Source organism: Carassius carassius, chromosome 23 (genome assembly GCF_963082965.1).
Source record: "Carassius carassius chromosome 23, fCarCar2.1, whole genome shotgun sequence".
Lineage (NCBI taxonomy): Eukaryota > Metazoa > Chordata > Actinopteri > Cypriniformes > Cyprinidae > Carassius > Carassius carassius.
The window spans coordinates 2,213,007-2,226,784 of NC_081777.1; the positions used below are offsets into that span (position 1 = coordinate 2,213,007).

The 13,778-nt window shown below is 40.9% G+C and overlaps 1 protein-coding gene across 1 annotated transcript; it reads right to left on the bottom strand.

The window, feature by feature from the left end:
- LOC132101146 (uncharacterized protein C14orf132) lies at nt 1-10,568 on the bottom strand. Its single transcript, XM_059505861.1, has 3 exons — nt 10,553-10,568; nt 10,024-10,136; nt 1-926 (listed from the first exon to the last, which is right to left on the bottom strand). The coding sequence occupies exons 1-3, from the start codon at nt 10,566-10,568 to the stop codon at nt 708-710; spliced, it is 348 nt and encodes a 115-aa protein (XP_059361844.1). The 3' UTR covers nt 1-707.
- Between the last annotated feature and the right edge of the window lie 3,210 nt (nt 10,569-13,778).

The window sequence follows — 13,778 nt, forward strand, 5'->3', positions numbered from 1 at the left end:
TATATATATATTAAATAAGAAAACTAGTAGATAGAATAGAAAAAGAACAGTGAATGCTAGTGTTAGGGGGTAAAGTTTTTTTAATAAATAAAAGAAAACGAGTAGCTTAGATAAAAAATAGAACAGAGTGTGCTACAAAATTCTAATCAAATGCAGTATTTCTGACTTGACTTGAATGCACCAACACATTTCACACTTGCAGATAATATATGTCGTCATGGCTCATATATTAGTCCTGTATTGTCCCAAAATAGACCGAAACAGTGTTGTCTCCACCAGAAGAGGCAGAAGCAGAGAGAAGAGGGCAGAATGACCAGAAGCAAAGTTAACTCATGGTACCATCTGTCTGATTTAGCGAGAACTGACACGCACAAACGTGCACACTTAGTTGAGCCCTATCCGGAGACACGTGTCCCATGGATTTGGTGGATCAACAGTTGACAGATGTTGTGTAATGCTGGATTACATACACAAGCAAACTGTAACCAACCCCTTCTGAGGAATAAACTGACCCGTTATTTGGTTTAGACACAAAACAGATCTATAGAATGAGTGGTAATAAAATAGAAATCGATAGACTGCCTTTAAATGCACTCAAAGTAGATGATTTTGGAGGAAGGAGACAGAAGGTTGTTGCTTGCATACTACATAGTGTGCTAAGTGTAGACGGGTGAGGGATCAGGCTGTGTTCTTGATGACTACGGGGTCTAAAAGGCACAGGCGCACACCACCGCGACCACCACAATGTTGCCAATGGTTGCAATGACAGCCACCCACAGCCAGATGGCATCACTGGAGAACTTGCCCTCCTCTTCCTGCTCCGCTGGTCTGGAGAAGCTGGTGTTGAGGTTGGAGGTGGACGTCTGGAGAGACGTGTTGCCATTGTATGGAGAATCCATGAAGGCCAAGCTGACTGCTTGCAAATGCTGTAAAAAAAGGGAAAAAAAATATTTGTAATGGAGCAAAGAATAATGTAATTATTCTCAGTCTGAGGGTACATTTACACTAGAACAAAGTAAAGTCAAAAGTGTTTTATTTCATTCTATTGTTTTATATAGAATTGTTTTATAGTCTATACAGTATTTAATGCAGATTCATCACTGTAATTAAATTACATTAATTTTAGTAATTCAGTGCTTTGCTTTTGAAGGGAAAACTAATTATCTTACAGTAATTAATTACTAAAGCCCCTTTCACACTTGCGATTCCGGATAATACACGGGTAAAGTGTTCCGGCAGTTGTTCCCGGGTCGCTAGTGTCACAGTGTCTGGGTTGTGTTCCCTGGGGTTCCACTAGGTGTCCTCAGTTCCCACGGTGTTTATCATATTATCACTTCCTGTCTCCTTATTTGGTCACCTTCCTCCTTGTTTAGTTAATTGATTGTTCCCCACCTGTCTCCTGTTTCCCCATTATCCTTTTGTGTATATAGCCCGGTCTGTCTTAGTATGTGTCACGGAGTCGTTGTTTAATTCATGTCCGTCATCTTGTCGTGCTCTTGCCTTGTGTCCTTGTTTGTTTATGTTTGGTTTGGTTTTGTTTGGTATCGACCTCTGCCTGGACTGTTTACCCTTTTGGATTGCCCTTAATAAAAGACTTACTCGCAATTGGTTCTATCTCCGTGCCTCATTGGATCCCTGCCGTGACAGAACGACTCCGTCATTCTAGGAACCATCGGTATGTCGTCTTTCCGTTCCCCAGCCAAGATGGCGGAGCGGCGAGCCAAGTATCTTCGGTTGATCGCCCTCCGCCAAGAGGGAAATGAAGTGGGTGCCCTGGCTCAGGTGTTCTGGTGCCTGGCCGAGGGCATGGGCTACAATGATGCGGCCCTCAAGGATTATTTCAATGGCGGGCTGGATGATCCAGTGTCTCAGGAGGAGATGGCGCAGTTAGAGACACTGGAATTCTGGGAATTTGTGCGCTACCTGCAGCATCTGCTTCGGTGGGATGCCCCAGCCACTTCTGTCTCTTCCGGCGGGGTGGTCGTCAGCCCAGCACCACTGCCCAGGATGGCAACCAGCCAAGCGCCACAACCCAAGATGACCCCCAGTCCAGCACCACTGCCCAGGATGGCTACCAGCCAAGCGCCACCGCACAAGATGGCCACTAACCCAGCGCCAATGCCCAAATTGGCCACCGTTCCAGCGCCACAACCCAAGATGGCCGCCAGTCCAGCACCACTGCCCAGGATGGCTACCAGCCAAGTGCCACCATCCAAGATGGCCGCCAGTCCAGCATCACTGCCCAGGATGGCTACCAGCCAAGCGCCACAGCACAAGATGGCCGCTAACCCAGCGCCAATGCCCAAATTGGCCACCGTTCCAGCGCCACAGCCCAAGATGTCCGCCAACCCAGCGCCAATGCCCAAATTGGCCACCAGTCCAGCGCCACAGTACAAGATGGCCGCCAGCCCAGCGCCAATGCCCACTTTGGCCAACGGTTCAGTGCCACAGCCCAAGATGGCCGTCAGTCTAGCGCCACAGCACAAGATGGCCGCTAGCCCAGCGCCAATGCCCAAATTGGCCACCGGTCCAGCGCCACAGTACAAGATGGCTGCCAGTCCAGCACCACAACCCCAGATGGCCGCCAGCCCAGCACCACAGTACAAGATGGCCGCCTGTCCAGAGTCATGGCCCAAGATGGCTGCTTGCCCAGCGCCGCTGCACAGGATGAGAGTCTCAGCTGACCCTCCAGAGTCGAGTCAGGTGCCCGTGGATCCTCCGGAGTCGAGTCAGGTGCCAGTCACCGCTGATCCTCCAGAGTCAGGGCTAGTCACCGCTGATCCTCCAGAGTCAGGGCTAGTCACCGCTGATCCTCCAGAGTCGAGTCAGGTGCCAGGGAACTCTCCAGAGTTAGGGCTTATCACCGATGACCTTCCAGAGTCAGGGCTTATCACCGGTGACCCTCCAGAGTCAGGGCTTATCACCGGTGACCCTCCAGAGTCAGGGCTAGTCACCGATGACCCTCCAGAGTCAGGGCTAGTCACCGATGACCTCCCAGAGTCAGGGCTAGTCACCGATGACCTTCCAGAGCCAGGGCTAGCCACCGATGACCTTCCAGAGTCAGGGCTAGTCATTGATGACCCTCCAGAGTCGAGTCGGGTTCCAGATGACCCTCCAGAGTCAAGGCTAGTCACTGTTAACCCTCCAGAGTCAGGGCTAGTCACCGCTGATGCTCCAGAGTCAGGGCTAGTCACCGTTGACCTTTCAGAGTCAAGTCAAGTCACCTTTGACCTTTCAGAGCTGAGTCAAGTCACCGGTGATCTTCAAGGACTGAGTCAAGTCACCGGTGATCTTCAAGGACTGAGTCAAGTCACCTCTGATCTTCATGAACAAAGGCAAGTCACCTCTGATCTTCATGAACAAAGGCAAGTCACCATTGATCTTCATGAGCAAATGCAAGTCACCAATGATCTTCATGAGCAGTGTCAGGCCAGCACCGATCTTCTGGAGTCCAGTAGAGACACCATGGAATTACCAGAGTCTCGTCCTCCCGTTGATCCGGCCGCACGGAAGTGGTGGGCTTCTGATCCGCCCTGGGGCTTTGTGCATCGACCACAGGGTTGTAGTGGTCTTCTGCTCTTCCCTGGAGGGCTTCCGCTCTGACCACACGGACATGGTGGTCTTCTGCTCCGCCCTGGGGGGCTTCCGCTCTGACCACACGGACATGGTGGTCTTCCGCTCCGCACTGGGGGGCGCTTGCCCTGACTACACGGTTGTGGTGGTCTTCCGCTCCGCCCTGGAGGGCTCTGGCCTTGACCACAAGGGTGTGGTGGTCTTCTGCTCCGCCCTGGGGGGCTTCATGTTGTTTTTTCCTTTGGTTTTTGTGTTAATGTCTGTCCCTGTTCCTTTCTGTTAGTCTGGCCCTCCGTCCCTCCCCCTGAACCTCCTCCTGTCCTCCTCCCTCCTGGTCTTTCTGGGTTGTGTTTACATTCTGGTGCCTGTTCCCCATGTTTTTCTTTTCTGGCCCTCCGTCCCTCCCCCTGAGCCTCCACCTGTCCACCTCCCTCCTGGTCTCTGTTTTGTGTCTGTCTTGGAGCGTCTGGGAGCCGCTCCGTAGAAGGGGGGTACTGTCACAGTGTCTGGGTTGTGTTCCCTGGGGTTCCACTAGGTGTCCTCAGTTCCCACGGTGTTTATCATATTATCACTTCCTGTCTCCTTATTTGGTCACCTTCCTCCTTGTTTAGTTAATTGATTGTTCCCCACCTGTCTCCTGTTTCCCCATTATCCTTTTGTGTATATAACCCGGTCTGTCTTAGTATGTGTCACGGAGTCGTTGTTTAATTCATGTCCGTCATCTTGTCGTGCTCTTGCCTTGTGTCCTTGTTTGTTTATGTTTGGTTTGGTTTTGTTTGGTATCGACCTCTGCCTGGACTGTTTACCCTTTTGGATTGCCCTTAATAAAAGACTTACTCGCAATTGGTTCTATCTCTGTGCCTCATTGGATCCCTGCCGTGACAGCTAGATTGTGCACTTTCACACTGCCAGTGATTACCCGGGATATGTGCGTGCTTTCACACACAACCCGTAAAGGTCCCATAACGACACGTGACATCAGGACGCGACGTGTAATGTACGAGTCGAAAACGTTAGGCATGTTATACTTTCACTGAAGCTGGTGAACGATCTCGGCGTCAGCGCGAAAAGTGAGGAACAAACTGTTCTCTGCTTCATTACAGTTTGCCGGAATCAATCCCGGGACGTGTTTGCTTTCACACAGAAGGCGACCCGGCAATGTTCTGCCAATTTGCCGGGTCCGATGTGCAGTGTGAAAGGGGCTTAAAGGGTTAGTTCACCCAAAAATGAAAATTATGTTATTAATAACTCACCCTCATGTCGTTCCAAACCAGTAAGACCTCCGTTTATCTTCAGAACACAGTTTAAGATATTTTAGATTTAGTCCGAGAGCTCTCAGTCCCTCCATTGAAGCTGTGTGTACGGTCTACTGTCCATGTCCAGAAAGGTAAGAAAAACATCATCAAAGTAGTCCATGTGACATCAGAGGGTCGGTTAGAATATTTCGAAAGCATCGAAAATACATTTTGGTCCAAAAATAGCAAAAACTACGACTTATTTCAGCATTGTCTTCTCTTCCGTGTCTGTTGTGAGAGAGTTCAAAACAAAGCAGTTTGTCATATCCGGTTCAAGAACGAATCATTCGATGTAACCAGATCTTCTTGAACCAGTTCACCAAATCGAACTGAATCGTTTTAAACGGTTCGCATCTCTAATACGCATTAATCCACAAATGACTTAAGCTGTTAACTTGTTTAACGTGCCTGACACTCCCTCTGAGTTCAAACAAACCAATATCCCGGAGTAATTCATTTACTCAAAGAGTACACTGACTGAACTGCTGTGAAGAGAGAACTGAAGATGAACACCGAGCCGAGCCAGATAACGAACAAAAGACTGACTCGTTCTCGAGTCAAGAACCATTCCTGTCAGACGATTCCGATTCGAGAATCGAGGAGCTGATGATAATGTAAAGCAGACCGACACACAGAGCGTCTGAACCGAACTGATTCTTTTGTTGATTGATTCTGAACTGATTCTGTGCTAGTGTTATGAGCGCGGGTAAACCGAAGGCTTGAATCAAGGGCAATCATCGCAAATGACGGCATTACGTCGAGCGCAAAAGAACCGTTGAACCGTTTTCTTCAACCGGTTTATTGAATCGAACTTTCCGAAAGAACTACTGGTGATCCGAAAACCGATGCAACCGGTTCTTGACTCGAGAACGAGTCAGTCTTTTGTTCGTTATCTGGCTCGGCTCGGTGTTCATCTTCAGTTCTCTCTTCACAGCAGTTCAGTCAGTGTACTGTTTGAGTGCATGCATTACTCCGGGATATTGGTTTGTTTGAACTCAGAGGGAGTGTCAGCCACATTAAAAAAAAGTTAACAGCTTAAATCATTTGTGGATTAATGCGTATTAGAGATGCGAACCGTTTAAAACGATTCAGTTCGATTTGGTGAACTGGTTCAAGAAGATCCGGTTACATCAAATGATTCGTTCGTGAACCGGATATCATTGAACTGTTGTGTTTTGATCGCGCTCACAGCAGACCCGGAAGAGAAGACAATGCTGAATAAAGTCGTAGTTTTTGCTATTTTTGGACCAAAATGTATTTTCGATGCTTTCGAAATATTCTAACTGACCCTCTGATGTCACATGGACTACTTTGAAGATGTTTTTCTTACCTTTCTGGACATGGACCGTATACCGTACACACAGCTTCAATGGAGGGACTGAGAGCTCTCGGACTAAATCTAAAATATCTTAAACTGTGTTCTGAAGATAAACGGAGGTCTTACTGGTTTGGAACAACATGAGGGTGAGTTATTAATGACATAATTTTAATTTTTGGGTGAACCAACCCTTTAAGTAATGCATTACACACTTTAAAACCTTGTTTTCAAAAGTTAGCATTTATTACACACTTAAAACGCTGTTGTTGAATAAATGAATGGCCAAAATGCATAAACATCTTTCTGTTTTTAGTCAAAAACTGTGTTGTGTAAACTCCATCTTAAAGTGGATTTGCCTAGTGAAGCCAAATGTATTTCTATAGCATGTTCTGCAATGCAGACTGTATCAAAGCAGCTTTACAGTAATACACAGGCAATGGGGTTACAAAATGTTGCAAAGTTGATTTATGAAACAAATTAAATTTCCACTGTAAAGCTGCTCTACAGAAGACAACCGTGTCATTATTCAGCTCTATTCAGTTCAATGACAGTGTCAAAGTTCATTAAGAGTAGGGTCATTTTATGTAGAATGTTATTAAAAATAGGGTAACATTTTACTATAGGGACCGATTCACACCATTTACTAGTTGCTTATTAGCGTGCCTATTATTAATATAGTGGCTGTTTATTATTACTTATTTAACATATTATGCATCCCTAATCCTGCCCAATACCCAAACTTAACAACAACCTTGCTAATTATTAATAAACAGCAAATTAGCACTTCAATGAGGCAAAAGTCAAATTTACTGGTTTGTAAATAGCAAGATTTGGACCTTAAAATAAAGTGTGAACAAAAATGGTTAAAAAATGTCAAAAAATAAAAATCCCAATTAATAAAAGTAAAAAAAATAAAATAAAAAAAAGTTGAAAGTTTATGAAAATAAAATTCTTTGCAAACTGCATTTCACATAGACAAGCGTTTTGGATAACATTCGCAAAAGCTTGACTTTCCTGCTCTGAGATGTTTGATGATGGAAAAAAAACTATTTGTCATATAATGTTCTGATGGCTCCCATCTGGCATGTGATGTCATCAGTCTCCAGGTGCATTCTGGGTAATGATGCTCATTTTGTTCTGTTGCCCTTCATCACCTCATTGCTCCTCTATCTACACAATGACAAGCTCCATTCATCAGATCATCGCTCGTCATCTGACCTCAGAACAGCTGTTTGAAGGTTGGAGAAGAACTGCTTCATATGGTCTCAAAGTAATCGCTCTGGTTAGATGTTTCACCATTTTGTTCGACACCCATGGTTTAAAACGTCTTCATTACATCTTGAAATAATGTAATGTGTAATGAGCTTGAAAAAGAAAAACTGTTGGCACTGGTGTTTGTGAAGGTTCAGGGGGGACATTGTCAGACACACGGTCATTATAGTTAACTAAAAAAGAAATAAAAATTAATCACTTGAAATTAAATGTTAACTAAAAACTTTGGAAGCTTGTTTCCACCACAGGTTAATAAAATAAAATAAAATAAAATAAAATAAAATAAAATAAAATAAATAAAACATAGGTATTTGTGACATCACAATTGTCACAGACACACACACACACACACACACACACTGAATAAAGAATTCTGTGAATTGTAAGAGAGTCACAGTTACCTTTTTATTTATTTATTTCATGGTGGAAATGGGCTTGAATAAAAAATAAAACATGTATAAAACTTAAACTTACTTTACTGATGCTTTTTATTATTATTAATAGTATTGTTTAGTTTAATGTGAATTAAAAAAAAACTACAGACATTAAAATATTCTAAAGATAATTAAAACAAAAAAGTGAAAACAGAAAATGTAGAAATTATTCCAAAATATTTTAATTCAAAATTTATATCTCAATATTAACAAAAAAAGTATATAAATTATACTAACTTAAGACTGCTAACAGATTAATAATAATAAAAAAATAATAATAATAAAGTGTTGCTTCAAATGCATTGGTTATTTTGTGATGTGGGCGTGACCCAGAGATGTATGCAGATGTGCGTGAGATTTTAGGGGCGGAGTTTAACATGCATTTTTATTTTCATGCTGACTTTGAAACAGAACATAAATCCCAGATCCCCCTATCCTTAATTCAAATTAATAATGTGTCACTTTAAAACTAATTTCAAGTGATATATATAGTTTTCCCTCATTATCCTCATTATACTTCAAGAAGAACAACTGTGAAGCCTCTGTCAAGCTTCCCTCAGAGATTACCAGAGGAAACACACACACAGAGTTCATTAACACACCACTGTTCACAACACAAACCAGAATGAACCACATCAGTTTAACCCTGCAGTGCCTGCTCTCCTTGATCTGCTTACAGTGAAGATCTCCACCAAATCAAACCAAACTCTAATGCTGACTGTCATTCAGACACTTACACAAATGCAAAGTCAATTTCACTTTTATTTTGTGTCACGATTATTTATCAAGATGTGTTAATTACATTAAGATCAAAAGTTTATCATTTAGTAATAAAGTCATTTGTAAATAACCTCATAAAAAAGAGCTTCTTTGAAATGACTTTTGTAAATTGTTATTTCCATCACACTTTGTGGTTAAACTTAATTTAAAAAGGAAATAAAATTCGAGTGTGGTCCAAATTTCATTACCCTTTAGCATTTAAAATCTGTTACTCTTGCAAAAACAAATCTTTTAATTTCCTCAACTAAACCTCAAACTCGTGTTCACCACATGATATTAAAAGGACCATCACCATATCTGATGAGAATATTTTATGACTGCCTTTGCACAGCTTGCATTAGAATCAACACAAGCCTTGGAATATGTATATGTAATGAATCAGGCCTTTTAAAACGAGACTGCTCGCTCTTTCAAAGTTTCTTGTTTTCCTCTCATCTTAGGACTCAAGCTGAGGCAGTTTCCAGTGAAATGATTATTTCATTACTTCCAGCCCATTGCAAAACATATAAAGTAAAAAAGCCAACGTGTGAGTGCAGCACAAGGTAAAATGACATAATAATACAACGAGGTGCATCAGCGTGAACACAGCTCCTGAAGTCATGGACATAATCAGGCGTCCCACTGCCACATGTCGGCACATTTGGATATTAAAAGGTCAACAAACACATGCAACCCCACGTTCAAACTCATTAACACTAATGTGTGCCATCCAGAGCAATGCTGACCACACGCAGTTCATCATTACTTGAGCTGAGCACACACACACACACACACACACGTATGTTTACAATCCATGCATTAAATATATTTATAATAAAAAATATAAAATAAAATACATGATATAATGAATGAAGATATTATTTATTTGAAAATGTATATATAAAATAAATATGATTTTTTTTACAGTAATTAGATTATAGAGAATTGAAATGAATAAATAATAATAATTATTATTATAAAATATAAAAAAAAATATATATATATATATTAACTGTAAATTAACTAATAAATAATAATAATAATAATAATAGTATAATAATAATAACAATAATAATTTTGTTATTGTTCTTATATGTATATAAATAACACAAATATCATTTAAATCTGAATCAGTTTTCTAAAGACACAGATGAAATTCAGTTTACTCTGAGAAACGAAAACTAACCGCTGAACCAGCTATCAAACCACTATTTGTAAATCACAACAAGACTGAATGTGCAAATATCACAAGAACAAAGACACGTACAGTTCATGAAATCGGTTGCTATCAGAGCAGTGAACGCACAATATAGAAATGAAAGAAATAGACAGACCAGACCGGCAGAAAATAGAGGACGAGTTAAACGAGTACCTCTAGGTTTCTGCTCCAAAGTTGATTGATGGAGAGTGTCAGAGAGTCCTGTCGCTCATATTCTACAGCAACTGTACACGGATCCACACATGTGTGAGTGTGTGTGTGTGTGTGTGTGTGTGCGTGCGTGTGTGTGTGTGTGTGTGTGTGTGTGTGTGTGTTAGAGAGAGAGAGAGAGAGCTGCTGGATTACCGTTGATCTCCACTGATCTGCTGCTTTTACTCTCACAGCAAATCAGATCAGTCTCTCTTCTTCAGAATCAGAAACAACAGTCCAATCAGCCACATATCTCTGCTGCTGTTTTCTCATGTGTGCGTGTGTTTCAGTGCTTGTGTGTGATCAGTCACGCACACGCGTGTGTTTAATCTGAACTTCTAATCGTAACATTATATGTTTTTTGAAGTGACTTATCTCTACTGTTTTTAATATATCATACACACTACTATAATGGCTTTCAGCATGATAAAATGTGTATAATGGAGTTTGAACAAACAAACAGCCAACAGCAAGGAACTGAAAGACAGATTACATGTGTATCCATTCATCTTTTATCTAAAACATTAGTTTTTTTTTAAATGCAGCCCTTGTTCTGTTTGATTCTCAAGCTCATATTTCTTTCTTCTTAGTTTGTTAACTGGCTCAGATTCGCTCTAATGCTGATTGGATCTCATGAGAAGCTCATCAAATGTCATCCGTCTCTGTAATCCTGCTGTGTGGCACAACCAGAGTATTTTCCATTAAGACCACAATGCACACCGACTGCAAGAGGGAATAGACTAAATATGAAACATCAATCCATCTTCAGCTGGTCTGACATTCACATTACAGAAAATATTAGCCTCGAGTGAATCATGTTACTCTGAGCTGCACAGACATCTGATGCACAACATTCACATTAACTGCACAACTTTAAACATGCATGCCCACATATACACACACAATACAGAGAAATCCTAGGAGTAGATTTTTTTTTCTTCAAACTTGCTTATAGGAATACTTCACCCTAAAATGAAAATCTGCAAAAAATGTGCTCATCCTCCGGCCATCCAAGATTAGGTTAAGTTTTTTTCTTCATCAGGTTTGTGGAAATGTAGCATTGCATCAGTGTCTCATCAATAGATGCTCTGCACTGAATGGGTGCCGTCAGAATGAGAGTCCAAACAGCTGATAAAAACATCACAATAATCCACAGCACTCCAGTCCATCAGTTAACATCCGGAAGGAAAAAAACTATGTGTTTGTAAGAAACTAATTCATCAAGACGTTTACAACTTCAAACCATTGCTTCCATTTAAAATACGAGTCCATAATTCAGAATAACACTTCCTCCAGTGAAAAAGTGCATTTCCTGTTGTCTCTCACATCAAAATCCAGCCACATATTTGTTTAGGGCTGTTTAAACTGTGCTTGATCTGTGGAGATTTCTCTCCTGATCAGGGGCGGGTCTACGTGACAAGATGTCTTGTGATTGGTTCATTTTATGGCCAATCATTTTATAGACTCTAAGTTCGCGTCTCGCGATTCAAAGAAGTGCAGCGTTGTCAGAGAAACAACGCTCGTCGTGGACTTGGACTTTTACTTTATCATGGGAAGTTCGATGGGAAGTTCGGTTCATTTGACCGACTCGGACTTTTGAGTCGCGTTCAGCAAAATGAACGAATCTTTTTTCGAGTCATTTCGTTCATTTCGTTCATTTTAGCAAAATTTAATTAAAATGTTACGTGTTACTTCCCCAACACTTCTAGTACTTACGCAAACGTTGATCGCACTACAAACAAAACAAAACTAAAATGCTATAAAGATACAGAAAAGATTAATTAATTCTTCCGTCTGTGATTAACTCACCTCTTGTCTGACAAGTCTTCGGGTTCAAATCATTCCTTAATCACGTGACAGATCCATGCGCTATTTCTGACATTTCTGTCACTGTGTTTTTGTTACTGTTTCTTCAGGATCTGTGGTGTGTTATTATTTTATAAATAAATAAAACCTTGCTATAAATAAAATATTGATTAATTTGTCTTTTTGACTGTCTATCGGTAAATAAACACTAGACTATATAATAATATAATAATCCAAGTATTTATAGCCAAGATTAGCCTAATTTTTTATCAAATTCTGAGTTTGCTGGTATAATAATTGCTTTTCCTAGGCAGACTTGACAAATTGGTCTAATATATGAATCTAATCTGAAGGGTGAACTCAAAAGACATAAATCATACAACAAGGTAATTTTTGAAGATTAGAATCCACTGTAAAAAAAAAAACATCAAAGTGATGTCGCCGTCATAAAGACGACTCGTTCTTCCCGAGTCACATTAAAGATTCGAATCGTTCACGAACGACAAATCACGACACCAAACAAAGAGCTGGTAGGTAACCTTTATGTATGGTTAATATGTTTGTATGGTTTTCTCAGATCAATGTTTTTACTCCCTCAGGCTCAGCTCGCGTTGGTCGTGGTTGATTTCAATCGAATGTTCAGTCAACGTTTAATAAAACACAATAAAAGTAAAATACGCTGGGCGCTATCAAACAATAAACAGTCATGGTGATTTGCATATTTTGTATCAGTTTATTTTGTGACAGTGACCACATAGCAAGATTGCACCAAATGACAATATGCACAGAATGTTCCATAATAATAATTGTGTGGTGACATGTTACTTGTGAATGCATGAGAGTAAGTCAGTTAGATAAATTGTCATGCCTAACTCAGTCATTTACACGTGACATGGATGCATTCTGTGCATTTCATTCACAATTTGAAATTTTTTGTTTTTTGAGATTGAGAATAACAGACACACATACAGTACGTGTTTATTGTGAAGGCAGGGAAGACAGCAGTGCCAAGCCATGAAAAGAAGTAAAGATATAGGGAGTTTCTTTCAAAGAATTTTATTTTTTTTCTTATTCTCAAATGTAACTTAATGGATATATACCGGGATGACAAAAACTAAATTAATAAAAAATGTGCTTTATTACTGCATTTGTTTACTGCAAGTAACTTTATTCAAGTTAAAAAAATAATAAAATCAATAGGATTTACGTAATATACTGTAGAATTGAGCTTTTTTTTTCTTTTTTTTGGCCACTGGCGGCCACCCCATTTGGAGGCAGTGCCCCAGCATGACCCCCCACCCCCCCCCCCCCCACTGAAAATTCACAAACTTTCACTTTGGGGTGAACTATTCCTTTAAATCCTGATACTTTCCTTTATTTTTTTCTGTGACAACTCTGACGATTGTGGGATTTTTCACTTTCAAGAACATTTCTGTCAAGTTTCAAACACATTACACATCCTGCGTCTAAAAACCCTGTTCAAAAGATTAATACTGTAACAAATGTATTATTCAATGTTACTTATTGTAAAGTCCTACCATATAAAGATTAATGGATTCCTTTTTGACACTTTTCAGTATTTCATGCATTAGCATCAGAAACTAACACCCACTGTAAATGCACAATGATGCGTATCATCCAGTAATGAAGCTTCAGTAAATGGAATAACTCCTCGGCAGTAAACGAGGAACTCCTCCGGCACAAATAAATGATTCGGAGGGCAACCGGGCGGAGGCGTTACCCCTTCTAAGGCCGTCTTGGCCTTCGATTCGACCTCCCATACAAGTGCTGAGACGACTATTTTCTCAGGTAAAATACACTCGGGAGTCACCGAGCAGGCAGAAGGATCAAAAAGCCATGACAAAGAATCGGGTTTGACATTTTTGGAAGCAGGGCGGTACGACAGAGTAAAA